Genomic DNA, 13,855 nt, shown 5'->3' on the forward strand with positions numbered 1-13,855 from the left:
TGTAACTCTTTGGAATATAAGTTTCCTGGTTATGGTTTTTCAACTTGCTATCAATCAAAATGTTCTAAGAGACTTAAGGTTTTACGATACAAAACCAATTAATTTTGATATCGTTGCTTAATTGAATAACAAACAATTCCTTTCATTTATGGCTTATAATTTAAGCTAAACACTTTATTTGTACATTGTAGAACGCAACAGATACCTATATAAGCCGCACACCGAAATGAAAGTGCTAATCTCTATATTTTCCGGATTTCCGCTCACAAATAAACATTAAAATATTGACTATTCATAGCTTACCTTTAGCCACAAGCTCATATGCTTGGTGGTCAATGCGAGTTCTGCCTGGGTCTGCGATTTCGATTTCAATTTCGATTCGATTATTTGGTTTAGATTTTGGTTTTTGGTTTGTGTGATTCGTGTTTGGATTATTTAGTTTAAAGAGAATTTTACATTAAGAATTGGTGATTAGACACACTTTAGGTTTGGATGTATACATATATATTTAGATTGGGTTAAGGTTTCGATTTATTTTGCTGTTTGTTTGTTTGTTTGTTTGTCTGGTAGCTGTTGTTGTTTGGTTTCTGTTCAGTTTTGGCTTTTGCTGGCTTGCCAATTCCGAATTCCGACTATCTGGTTCTTGGCCAGTTGGGAATTCGAGTACAACAAAATTGAACTTGGCAAACACAACGAACGAACGAAGGAACGGAACGCATCAAACGAACTGGGGAACTACGAGAAACGAACGAGGAACGAAACGGAACGGAACGGAAATTATGTAACTTTACTTGGCTAACGTACAATATAGTGTGTGTGTGTGGCTTGTAATTTTTATATATACTTCTGATCCCATCCGATCGAACCAATCGACATCGTCTGTGTGTGGATGTGTTGCATTCTCAAATGATAAATCGATAACCAGTAGAAGAAGCTGATGATTTCTCGGGCATGCAGGTTGTATTAGAAGAAGCAGGCAATCGAAAGGTTAAAAGTGTTTGGGGTTTGGGGAAATTGTTTTTTTTGGGGTACGGGGTCTTATTTACAGTATCGGAACTCCAGCCAATCAGTGGGGAAGTTTTTACGAGTGCCAACGCACAGGAACCATCTTGAGAACTTCACTTTTCAGATGCTTTTCTCAGTCGGTCTTCCCAATTTCCAAAGACTTGAGTGGGAAAGTTTTTATTTGTTTAACAGGAGAAGTTAGAAGAGTGGGTAAAAGTTCAAGGCATGTTAACTAGACAGAACAAGAAAGACAGAGTGAGGGAGAGATAGTGAGAGAGAGCGAGAGAGGCAGACCGATATAGTATAAGTAATACTTAGTATTGTATTTGGTAATATGGAACAGAACAGAAAAGAGGGGAATGTGGTTTGGGTTTATATAGTTGTTGTAGTCAAGAGTCTAGATCTAAAGTGGCAAACATGGCAAGACAAATCGGGGAGTGTTAAGGTGGGTAGCTAGTTAGTAACTTAGTTGTTTTGGGATAGAGAGAGTGGACGCTACGAATTTGGAGGTTCTTCGAGGAGGTAGAGCTATAGCTAGAGGTTCTAGGGGGGATGCTATATGTATGCACATATTACGGGAACGAACATCTAGTAATGCATTTTTTTTTTTTTTGGTGGAGCTCACATTTTTCAACTGACGACATTTTGGACAAGTGGACTCGGAATCTGGGCTCTGCCTTTCTTTCTTTCTTTTCAGATTACTTTCTTTTTTTTTTTTTTTTGGTATTTATTGCGAAGTGGTTCAGGTCGAGGCTGGTAGTTGGTGGTTGTGGTTCATGGTTCTTGGTTCTTAATTCTTGGTTGTGGTGGTACTAGTGGTTGTGGTGGAAGTAGTAGTTCTAGTGGTGGTGGGCGGTGGCATTAGCTTTAAACTAGCGGGCGAGCGGTGAGGCGGTGAGCGTGAGGCGGTGGTGGGTGCAACGTTTTTCAGCGGTTCGCAATACTCGGTTCTCGGTTCTCAGTTCACTTATGTATTATTGTCTTGGTGTGGGCTGGCTTTCTATGTTGTTTTTTGTATTCTATATTGGCAAAAGCATGGACAATTATCGCCAACTGATTTGCCAAGCCCCATTGGTTTGGTTTTGTACCATCTTAAATGTTTTTTTTTTCTTTCTTTATGTTCATTTTACGCAGTCAACGCACAACTTAAAGGCAAACTGAATAAAACTGTAAGCGAGTGCCAATGACACTGGAGGGTGGAATGGGGATGGGAATGGAAATGGAAATGGGTTTGGGTTTGGGTTTCGGGGGGGGTGGTGTCTCGGTGGTTTGTTGTATGGCTGCGATGACGTCGACGGCGACGGCAAGTGGTTGAAGTGAAGTTTTGATGGCGGGAGGGATGGGATGGCGGGGTGGGGAGCGGAGCGGCAGGGCAGGAAAAAAACAACCCTCCGCTTGACAGGCGCTGCTGACTCAGAGCGAGAGAGCAATAGCACTTGCCAGGCAAAACCAAAAACACAAAAAAAAAAAAACTACACGAGAAATTAAGCAAAGACAAAATAAACACACGCACACAACCACACACACACAAACTGTCAGAATGACAGGCTCACAGGACGGCAAATCGGTTAACGGTTAACGGATAGCAATTAACGGTTAGCGGTTCAAAATGACAACTCAAAACCGGAAACGGAGATCGCGCAGAGTTGCAATCGAACAGCTGTAAGCAGTTCGCTTCACATCACATGCAAATGGCCAGTAGTTGTAGTTGTAGAGTACTATACTGAGTATTGAGCGTGTGTTTGTGTTATTTCTTCCTCTTCCTTCTGTTTCCACGCTCATCAAACACACACACACAAACAGGCACACACACGCAAACTCACACACGCTCTCAACTGGGAGCAAGAAACACTGGAAAAAAAAGTATGTGACTGGTAGAGTGGGAAGTCGGAATCCCTGCGTACGTCTTGCGAACTCGTGACTCGTCGGCAGCGCGTTCGAAGAAGGACTAAAACTAAACCAAGCCAAACAGGACGAGCACGCTTCCGCCGACCAACTGAGCACGACAAAGGAGAGAGGGAGAGACACACAGGGAGAGAGAGAGAGAGAGGCAGTCCCGTTATGCGCTGTTAAACAGTGACTATGTTGGCGCAATGTTAACCCTTGGTTAACCCTTGACTGAAAAACATAGTGTTTGAGAACCCCTTTTAACATATATTAATACTATTTAACATCTTAATTTTTGAGTGTTGTAACTAATAAGCTGTTGATTTCCAAATTTCAAACATATAAAGATTTAAAACAAATTTTATTTTGAGCTCACCATAAGTAGGAATAAAATTGAAATTTTGAAAGTTAAAGTAAATGCTTTCCAAAGCTTATTTCAAATTTCAACTAAAAAATTATGTTGGAAATACCTCAGCGTTTTTAGATGTAGTGCTTTAATGAAAATGACATATTCGATGTTTCAATTATTATGACAGGAGATAAGTGTTAAGCTGTCAAAGTTAACAGAAGTTACACATGTTAACTGCCAAGAGAGTCCACAGCAAAAGGACGAGAGAGGAAGAGAGAGAGAAGTGGCGCATGTGGGGAACGCGACAAGTGGCGGTCAATTTGAATTGGCTTTCAAATCTAGCCTGGCAATGTCAATTGGGCTGCAGGAACTAAAAAAGTATCTACAATTAATTTGGGCCTATATCAACGGTTTTCGGGTAGCCTTTGGTGAAAAGTGTAGATATTTGTATCAATAACGCATCCGATACCTTAGCATTTTTTCTCCCTTTGACAAGCTGTCAGGAAAAACATGTGACTAACGAGGGAAAATTGTATTTTGGACTGGCAATGTTGTGCAGAGCAGACAAAAGTCTGCAATATTTTGACATTTCGAAGGGCAAAAGAGCGATTGGGCGGTGACGAGGGTGCTGAGGGCGACGGGGGGAGTAAAAATAATAAAATTTTATAAATTGTGAGTGCTCTCTTGCACTCTCTCTCTCTTTATATCTCGCTCTATCTCTCTGGCTGATTGCATGGAAAAGTGCGATTGGCAAAGACATGTTGCTACAATCGACGCACACGACACGACACGCTTGTGCAAGTGTGTGCGTGCAGTAAACTGTGGAGCATACTTAAGTGCGGACGCACTCTATTAATTAGCAAATTGAAGCTTCCCATTTTTTTGGCAGTTGGTCAAAGGCAATCGGTTTGGAAATCAGCGCAACCCACTGTCAAATGTCAATAAGACGAGCACTTTACATAATAAGCACTCTCTCAGCCACACACACAGGGGGAAACACACACACACACACAGAGCCACAACACACACAGGCACACCCACCAACACACTGGCAAATCAGGCGAACACGCGCGCGTTTATGGGCCGCAGACTTTTTTTTTGAGGAAATTTAATTTCAGACTTTAATTATCAAAGAAAAAATTCGCAAAAAAAATATGAAAGTTAATCTCTTTGTCATTTTCCACACTCGCGAAAGTGTCACGATTTTTGCACAATTTCAGTTTGACTTTCAGTGCTATCGGTCTTGTTTATTATCGTATAACTGTATTCATGCCGTTTTTGACGTGTTGGTGTGCGCACCGTATGGGGGTAACGAAGTGCTCCAAAGTCAGAGAACACACTGAAACTGAAACTGAAGACCCCGTCACTCTGAAGTCATGCCTTTGACATTTGCAACGTGTTCGCCTCGCAGGCGGGAGAATAACAGTACACGAGAGAGGGAGCGCCCCGAAACGAGCAAGAGAAGAGAGAGCCACCCTTGCGCAGGCGCAGCTATCGGTATCGGAAGCCACCCCCACGAATTGGTCAGCTGGTTGCAGGGGTGCACAGGAAACCGCCCTCTGTGGCAGACAGAGGGCGCCAGTAGAGCTTTGTATATTCATTTACACGATCCCAGCACTATTCCTCTAAAGCTTTGTATAAAATAATCTGCTGAACCGCAGTTAAACATAAGTTGTACGTTTTTTTAGCCACCCTTGTAATTGATTGAAAGGTTTAGGCTTTTATTACATACAACATTTATGTGGCGCGAAGCTTGCCGCCCAGGTTAAGCCAAAAATGCAAAGCTTCCGCTTAAGATTTAACTCACCACAATATATTCCTCAGCGTTGCCGTTTCTGGCCATTTATAAAGAAACGGACGGTTAATTAACCCTCTAGTGCCCAAATTTTCTTTTCCAAAAAAAAAATTATTTTTGGATTCATTATGTATCAAAAAAGAATGTTTGTTTTAGAAAAACTTTTACTTTTGCATGGATCGAGTTTTATGGGACTATATCCTTGGACCGCCTAGAGGCGGCTTTGGGAAGGTAGGCCAACAAAAAATTAGGTAATCAATTCTTTTGTTTACACGTTTTATTATAAATTACTTAAAGAAAGGCTCCAAAAACAAATAAAACAACAATTAAAACTAAAGTTACTTAAATTCACAAAGCTTCAAATATTTGGGTACAAAAAGTTTGATTACTTATTTGTGATGAAAATCATAGAAACAGTCTTTTTTCTGGGAAAAGCACAGGTTTATATTACATTTGCGGCAGACAATTTGAGTTTCCGATGTACAACCAGGAAGCTTACAGGTTTTTTTGTCAGCGCGTGATAAAAACATTGGAAAATGCTCGACTTTATCATAACGTACATCATTAATCGGAAGGAAAGTTTTCTTCTCTGTGCATTTATTTTCCTTTCCATCAACTTGTCGCGGGCGCCCGGGTCCTTTTGGCAGATAAGGAGTTTGTAGCATGCAAAGCACATTTGCAACCTCTGACCGGAAGTTTGGCAATTGGTATTTTGTGTTATTAGCGTCCGGCTGGTTTGTTCGGTGGAACAAAATTTAAGCGTTTACCATGGCTAAATCAAGCATATGTGTAAATAGTCGATTTTTATACTTGTTGCTCTTTACGGGAATTTTATATCGACCAATAACATTTACATTTGGGCAATTTATGTCAACGTACTTTTTTTCGGAACGAACAAAACGTGAAACCTGATCTTTTGAATTCGTTTCATTCAGGAAAGGCTTTGTGCCCGCGTAAGTCGAAGCAAGTCGTACTGCCTTATTGTCCTTCTAAATCGTCAAAGACAGTTCGACTCCTGATACAGATCCACAAAATTCTGTAGAATATCCACGCACTTGTTTCTTGAGGTCGCTGTCAGATGGCAGCTTACAATTTGGAATGCGATTCGAGCGAATAGTTCCCAAAGAAAATATTCCCCGGGACTTGAGATATACAAGAAGCGGCAAAGAAGTATAATAATTGTCAAAGTAGACAATCTGGTTTTTGAAATCCGGAACATTGCGTGACAATCGAAAAACTACATTTGCTGCCGCACCAAGATCTGGTGAGCCAGTTTGAACAACGTTGTCACCTGCTCCACAATATATCTCGAAATTATAGCAAAAGCCAGAAGAGTCACACAAATTGAAGAATTTCACTCCCCATTTGTGTGGTTTGTCTGGTAAATATTGTCTAAGAAAGGTCTTCATCTTCGTTGCACACATTTGTTCATCCACAGATAAGCGTTGGCGCATCGGAACTGACTGAAACTTCTCATTGAAGTGATTCACGAGTGGCCGTATTTTGTATAAAGGATCGTGGTCGGTAGAATCCTTGGAGGGCAACTTACTATTATCATTAAAATGCAAATTACCTCGTATTTTTTCAAAGCGATTTCTTGACTTTGTGTTCTGAATTGTTCCAAATGCGTACTCCCCCCAATATGAACGGACATTTGGGTAGCGAAAAACTGACATAAAAAATAAAATGCCAATAAATTTTCGAATTTATAAATTGGTTGTAGAAAACGAAGTATTGACATCCTTTTGGGCAGCATACAAATTTGTTTGCTGCGTAATATGCTCAATTATAGTATCACTCAAAAAGAATTGAAAACACTTGAATGGCGTATCCAGATTTTTAAGTGCTCCGAGGTCAGGCTCATTAAAGGATATTGCAGATTTATCCATGACTAGGTTCGTTTGGCGCCACAACATCTTTTTGAAAAGCGGTGATTTTGGGTCTATAGCCCAAACAGATCCTACACATTCAGCTATTGTGCTTGCTTTAACATGAGCAATATTTTGCTCAGCAGGCGCTTTGCGTTTGCGTTTCTGTGCTTGAGGGGAATTGGATGCAATCGAACTTGAGGGTGACAACAATTTTGCAAAAGGAGTAGGACTTCCGCTTGAAGTTACACAAATCTCTCTAGCCAACATATTGTAGAATCCGACATATGTATAACTTTCTCAATCGCTTCTTCATCTTCCTCATTTACAGGACGCGCTGCCTCGCAAGCATCATCAGTCAAATCTTCCTCCAATTCTTCTTCTCCGTCCGTATCAATGTCAATATCAATTGAATTTAAAAATTTTTCAATCTCCACGTCGGAAAGAGCTGATAGCTTATTCACTTGTCGTCGCTCCATGTCTACTGAAGCAATTATTTGTACTTAAATATGTCATAGGTTGTTCCACTTTCAAACTTACCTTATAATTTTTTTTTCCCGAATTGTCCCAAGACCGCCTCTAGACGGGATACCTTATAAAAGCTATAGAAAGCTAACGAAATCTTATTTTTAGTGTGGGTTTCGTTTTTTGAGTCCTTGAGACTATCAGCAACACGGTACAATTTTTTTTTCCAGCAACAAACTTTTTATAATATTTTAAAAAAATATTTATATTTTGCACTTAATTTGCAAATAATTATTTCGTCCGAGTTGCACAAATTTTCTGCTTCAAATGACTACAGCAGCTTGCGCAAGCTCTAGTATGTATTCCAAACGCAACGAACTTAATTTTTGGACTTCCCCGAATTAGAAAAAACGCAAAACCGAGTCAAAAGGAATGAAAAGACTAAAATAACGGTGTTTTTAACCTTACCCGTCTGGAGGCGGTCTTGGGCACTAGAGGGTTAAAATAAACATTTATTAACCCTAACAAGAATGAAAACAATTTAGTTTAATTTTTCGTCACAAAATTGATATCAGAACTTTTATAAGTTGATGTGCGATCGTCACGAGTTAAGGGGTGTTTTTACTTTATGTGATATAATAGTCTGATTTTAAGCAAATTTAATTCGTAATTCGGAGTAAGAGATCAAAAATGAATATGATCAAAATTAACGAAGCAATGATTATCATATTCCCCTGAGTTTATCTAATCCTAGTGTTCATAAGTAGAATCTAGACCTTCCAAAAGCCTGATTTTTCTGAATGAGCAGAGAAGCCTCTTCCGCAGGGTCTCCCACACATTACCCTATTTAAAAACACAACTGGATAAACCTTTACACCAAAATAAAGTATTATTATTTCTCCATTTAAGTACATCGAATGGCAAAAAATATAAGACCACAAAATTCGGACCTCGGAGCTGGGTGAGGAGCATCTGAAGAAGCGGCGGCGGGCGGATCGCAGCGATGACGACCGTAACCCTTTCATTTAACGGCGTACCTTGCCAACTCGGTTCAAGTTTATGACGCGGTGACGTCTTTGATTACACACGGCCAGGATCATCAACGATAGTAAGGTTAGGAACAGGATTATGATGCTCCAGTTACTCCACGAAAAGCTTCCCATCCATTGGAGCGGTAAGCCTTCGACAATCATCTCCGCTATCAAGCTGTCCAGGTCCCACATATAAATAGCTCCCGAAACAAGGAACATAAGGAGAGAGACACAAAAATGCCTTTTGTTGGCCCAGACGAACCGAAAGATATTGTGGTTAATGGGCGACATCGTTAAATAGCTGTGGGTAAACACCTTGAGCAATAGGAGAAGAGTTAAACACGAGCGTTACCTTTATTCTTTTTCAAAAAGTAATGAGACAAAATTTCTTCCAGATACGAACTGATTCGGTTGACTTCTAGAAACCAAGTGAATAATTTTTATATGGCACTAAAGCAAATTGACATTTGGTGCTGCATTGCTGAGCACTGTTCTGTTCTATCGATAGATCGCATTTTCCAAAACTTTTTAGTCAAGAGAACTAGTTTATCTATAATTTGGAACTAATTTTTTTAAATACCAAAATAAATGAGAGTAATCCTCTGCAAAAGTACACAAATCCGACTAATAACGAAATATCCATGTAATTTGTTGTTTTAAGCATGGGCCGAATTAAAAGCAACATCACGACTAAATTCGTAGTAAAACTATTTTATTTTGTTCATGTACTTTGGTATTTAAAAGTAAAATTTCAAATTGTATATAAACTAGTTCTCTAGACTTACAAGTTTTGGAAAATGCGATCTATCGATAGAACAGCACTAAATGTCAACGTGCTTTAGTGCCCTATTAAAAAAAATGATAAGAATTTTTCACTTGATGTCTAGGAGTCAACCGAATCAGTTCGCATCTGGAAATTTTGTCTCATTACTTTTTGAAAAAGGATAAAGGTAAGGCTCTTGTTTAACTCTTCCTTTTGCTCAAGGTGTTTTTCAGTAGCTATTTAACCAGCAGGAACATGGGCAAGGACTTCTACAAGATGCTGGGCCTCCGTCGCGGAGCCACTGACTATGAGATCCGTGTGAAGTACTGCAAGCTGGCACAGCGCTACCATCCGGACATGAACCAGTACCCCCATGCCGCGGAGCGCTTCAATCAGGTGGCCGAGGCCTTCGAGGTCCTGTCGGACAAGAAGAAGCGCGACCTGTTCGACGCTCTGGGCGAGGAGGGTCTCCAGCCGGACAGCTACCAGTTCCACGGTGATCCGTTCGCCACCTTCGCCAAGGTCATCGCCACCGAGGACTTTCCGCTGATCCCAAAGAATGCGCCGATAGAACACGTGCTTCTTGTCACTCTGGAGGAAATAGCCAAGGGGTTCATTAAGCGCCTTGAGATCTCGCAACGGAGGTTCTCGTCCAGCGGCCGGGCGATTCAACATACCAAAATGCTCAAAGTCGAGATTCGACCGGGCTGGAAGGCGGGTACCAGGATCACCTTCCCCGGCGAGGGCGACGAGGTGCCCAACCGGCGACCCGGCGATGTGGTGTTTGTCCTGCGAGAGAAGCCGCACCCCTTCTTTCGCCGGGAGGGGTGCGACCTGCACTTCACGGCCCGGATATCGCTGAGGCAGGCGCTGAGCGGAGTGAACCTGCAAGTGCCGACGCTCCAAGGGGAGCCGCTGGACCTCAGCACCGCAGGCGAGGTGATCAGATGGGACTCCACTCGCCGCATCCCGGGCCAGGGACTGCCCCATCAAGTGAACGGCTCGTGCCGCGGCGACCTCGTGGTAGATTTCATCATCGAGTTCCCCGAAACAGTTTCAGAAACTGTTATATCTTTGCTCAAATAATAAAACACATACTCCTAAGTTCCGATAAGTTCTTTTGAGTAGTTCGCTACAATATGTTATAGTACTGAATAAATTACTGGGTAATAGCGACTTAAATATAAAGCGATTGTACCCCTGTAGAATTCGCAGTCGAAAAGAAAGTTATAAAAAAAAGAAAGGAGCTATAGGATATATGTAGTTGTCTGATCCGGAGTGATCCGACTTACATATATAGAAATAAGACTTTTAAAACATATAATTTATTATTTGACAATTATTTATAATGATCAAGGCTTTGAGAGATATATTTATTTTATTGAAATAGCTGCTTAAAATAGATATTTCAAGATTTATTATTTATACGCTACGCCTTAAAAAACTATATATGGATTACGATTATCAGTCTAGTCTTGAACATTCTTAAAAATAGCTTTAATTGCTCTTGTAAAATACATATATTTACATTTATAAAAATATTTTTCATGATCTAAGCTTTATCAAAACTGTATATGTACTAGAAAAATCAGTCGCATATCGACCTTTTATATATATTTATATCAGTTATTTATATAACTATTATAAAACTATATATTTATATATTCTAATGTTTCGTTTGAAAGTCACCTTAAACTCATGATATAAGAAAGTCATATATTTAATTGAAGAAAAGTATGAAATCATAGCGCATCATCTTGCCGCCGAATCGGGAGCCCCGCAGTAGCACTCCTCCGCTGCAACAGCAGCAACACCATCAGCAGCAGCAACAGAAACATCAGCAGCAGCACTTTGCCAGTCTGATGAGGAAATCATAGTAACAACTCGAACACCAACAAACAGCCGCTGAGCAGCGACAACAACGCGGAGGGCACCAGCAACGATGTGTCCGAGATTAACACCATATCCGACCTGACCACTCCGGAGGCCGTGGGTCTAGGACTGGCCATTGGAGCCGCTGCCGGCGAGGTTGCTAGCCGGGCGGCCACGCCACCGCAGGCACCACCGGCATTGGCATTGGCACCACCGACAGCAGTGGCGGGCAGCACTGCCAATGGAACCGGAACCGCAACAGCAACGGGTCCGCTGAGCCTGCACCCGAAATCGTCGACCTTCGATTACCTCTACGAGTTCTCGGAGACGCACAAGGTGCTGGAGGAGTTCTTCAAGTGTCCCTCCACCGACGAGCAGCCCATCATGGAAAACGGCAGCGATGTGGACAGCATTGTGAGTACCCAGATGATGATTGTTTTCGGCCAAAGAAATATGAAAAATATGAAAAAATATGTCAAAATCGAAATTGGATTTCAAAACATCAAGCTAGTATTTTATATTCTAAACATAACCAATAAAATAGCTTCGGGAATGCGAGCATTAACAGATGATAACAATAAGTACTTCATAGATTTATAAATTCATTGTTTGCGGAACACTGCATTCTCAAAATGAGATAATGTTAATACGATTTCATTTAAAATCACTTTAGTTGTTTTATAATTGTTAGCAGTGTATTAGAGAGGTTCATAGAATAAGCTGTATGCCGATGACTGTTTAGTATTAATATCGTTCACATGCTAACTTCCGCATTTATGTACCAATTCCGATATTCCGATTCAATGTAAAACTAAGTTAAGCTAATATATTATGATAAGGATATTGAAAAGAGCGGAGAACGGTCACACTGCGATATAAGAGAGCTAGCGAGCACATGTGTAAATTTAAGCCAAAATAAAACAGACAAATAAAAAGTGAAACAGAACGGCAATAACAACTTCAGAAGTGGGATTGACACCTTTTTAAACACCCGCCTACATTTCTGGTTATCTGAGGACACACAGTTTTTTTTTCTGAAATGGACAAGAAACAAATTGTTGAGTGGCTACAAGCCAATGAAATCTTGTTCCCAGCAAGTGCAACTTTAAGGCAATTGCGCAAGCTTGCGTTGGATGCCGGTTGCCAAGAAGCGGCTGATATCCCGGAAAACACATTGGAGGAAGAAGACGCCAAAATTGATATACTAAGTCAAGGAACCGCTAGCGAAGACATACACATACACACATTGGAAGAAGAAGAAGCATTGCTTGACGCCGCCATAAGGGTGGCTGAAAAGAAAAAGATATTGGCCGGATTGATGCAAAACAACAACAAGACGACAGATGACATTAGAATGGTAAAGCAGCTCGTGGTCCCGTTTTCTGCCACTGAAAATGAGGAAGCTCTTAAGTGGATTTTGGATTTTGAGAGAATCTGCAGAGATGTTAATGAGTGTAAAAATTTTCAATTGCGCTGCGTACGAATGCTTATGAAACCGGGCACAGATGCGGACTTGTTTGTGCGTGTTGACCGATCGAGTACTTACGACGAATTTAAGAAAAACTTTATAGAAACATTTGGTCATGGCAGTTCAACTGCTGATATTGTATTGCTGTTAAAGGAAACCATTTTTAACCCTGCGAAGAACACCGTTATGGGATACATACTTCTTATGGAGGAAATTGCTATGCGTGCTAACATCGACGAAAAATTGACAGTCCAGTTCATCATTGATGGTTTTCGTGATCGTTCAGCCAATATCGCCCTATTGTACACAGCTACAACAATCGGACAATTGAAAGAGTTGGCTCGGAAGTATGCAAGTCTAAGTAAGAAGTCGCACAATTTTTCCCACCGTGCAGAAAGTTCTGGAAATGAGCGGAACACAATCCGCTGCTATAATTGTTCCGCTTATGGGCATTACGCTTCGTCGTGTACTGCGTCGAAACGCGAGAAGGGGTCCTGTTTCCGTTGTGGATCCCTCCAACATATGCTGAAGGATTGTCAACAGAAGCCTACAATTAATCCGCGGATGGTGGGCGCAGCCAACAACCAGCCGATTCGAGATGACGAAGAGGGGCACAATATGTTTATTCCGATTGTTAACCAGGTAGGAGTATATTTTTACACTGATTGTCAACAGAAGCCTAACGTAACCTTACTTTCTGCCATGTTTGATACGGGAAGCGCCATTAATTTAATTCAGCACGCTGCGATTCCTTATAGTAACTTTAGCGATGTATTGTTTCCGACGGACTACTGTGGAGTTAATGGATTTAAAATTAAAACTTTCGGGAAAATATTTGTTAGACTTATTTTTCAAAACAGAGAAGAAGAAATTTCATTTTTTGTTGTACCCAACAACTATGTTGCAACTAATGTTCTTTTAGGACGTAAGTTTTTGGAAAAATTTGGAATAAAATTGATTTTTAAGGATAAGGTAAAAGAAATTGTAGAATTGCATTTATTTAAGAATATTGAAGCATATCGAGACAGTGAACCATTGAAGAGTTTAGTGAATATTGAAGCATATCGAGACAGTGAACCATTGAAGAGTTTAGTGAATATTGAAGCATATCGAGACAGTGAATCATTGAAAAGATTGAACATTGACAGTGAACCATTGAAGAGTTTAGTGAATATTGAAACATATCGAGACAGTGACCCATTGAAAAGCAGTAGAAGATTTGAAGAATTATGTAATGAGAGTAAAATAGATAGTAATGATAGCATACCATACATATATAGTATTGATGTATTTAAGGATGATGAAAGTATTGACATTGACCCGAAGTTAAGCGATAAGGATAGGTGCGAACT

At 40.6% G+C, this 13,855-nt stretch overlaps 3 protein-coding genes across 6 annotated transcripts in view; 2 read left to right on the forward strand and 1 right to left on the reverse strand.

Annotated features, from left to right (window-relative positions):
• X11Lbeta overlaps window positions 1-3,101 on the reverse strand; it is a 127,692-nt gene extending 124,591 nt beyond the window's left edge. Inside the window, exon 1 of the mRNA XM_070997882.1 lies at window positions 304-3,101. The gene's annotated coding sequence lies outside the window, so the exon portion shown is untranslated. The remainder of the gene's footprint in view (window positions 1-303) is intronic.
• Window positions 3,102-9,233: 6,132 nt separating this feature from the next.
• On the forward strand, window positions 9,234-10,323 carry LOC108019230 (dnaJ protein homolog 1). 4 transcript variants are annotated; one of them, XM_017087027.4, is made up of 2 exons: window positions 9,234-9,350; window positions 9,400-10,319. In XM_017087027.4, exon 2 carries the CDS (start codon window positions 9,419-9,421, stop codon window positions 10,247-10,249), a length of 831 nt encoding a protein of 276 aa, XP_016942516.2. In that variant the 5' UTR covers window positions 9,234-9,350; window positions 9,400-9,418; the 3' UTR covers window positions 10,250-10,319. The 4 variants fall into 4 exon arrangements, with proteins under 4 accessions (XP_016942516.2, XP_065723922.2, XP_016942518.2 ...); XM_065867850.2 differs by having other exon boundaries at window positions 9,267-9,350; window positions 9,397-10,320; XM_017087029.4 differs by having other exon boundaries at window positions 9,280-9,350; window positions 9,415-10,323.
• Window positions 10,324-11,784: 1,461 nt separating this feature from the next.
• Window positions 11,785-13,500, forward strand: LOC139353395 (uncharacterized). The gene is made up of 2 exons (XM_070997523.1): window positions 11,785-13,145; window positions 13,223-13,500. The coding sequence occupies exons 1-2, from the start codon at window positions 12,075-12,077 to the stop codon at window positions 13,229-13,231; spliced, it is 1,080 nt and encodes a 359-aa protein (XP_070853624.1). The 5' UTR covers window positions 11,785-12,074; the 3' UTR covers window positions 13,232-13,500.
• The last annotated feature ends 355 nt before the right edge of the window (window positions 13,501-13,855 follow it).

The sequence above is a fragment of the Drosophila suzukii genome, chromosome X (genome assembly GCF_043229965.1).
Source record: "Drosophila suzukii chromosome X, CBGP_Dsuzu_IsoJpt1.0, whole genome shotgun sequence".
Taxonomy (NCBI): domain Eukaryota; kingdom Metazoa; phylum Arthropoda; class Insecta; order Diptera; family Drosophilidae; genus Drosophila; species Drosophila suzukii.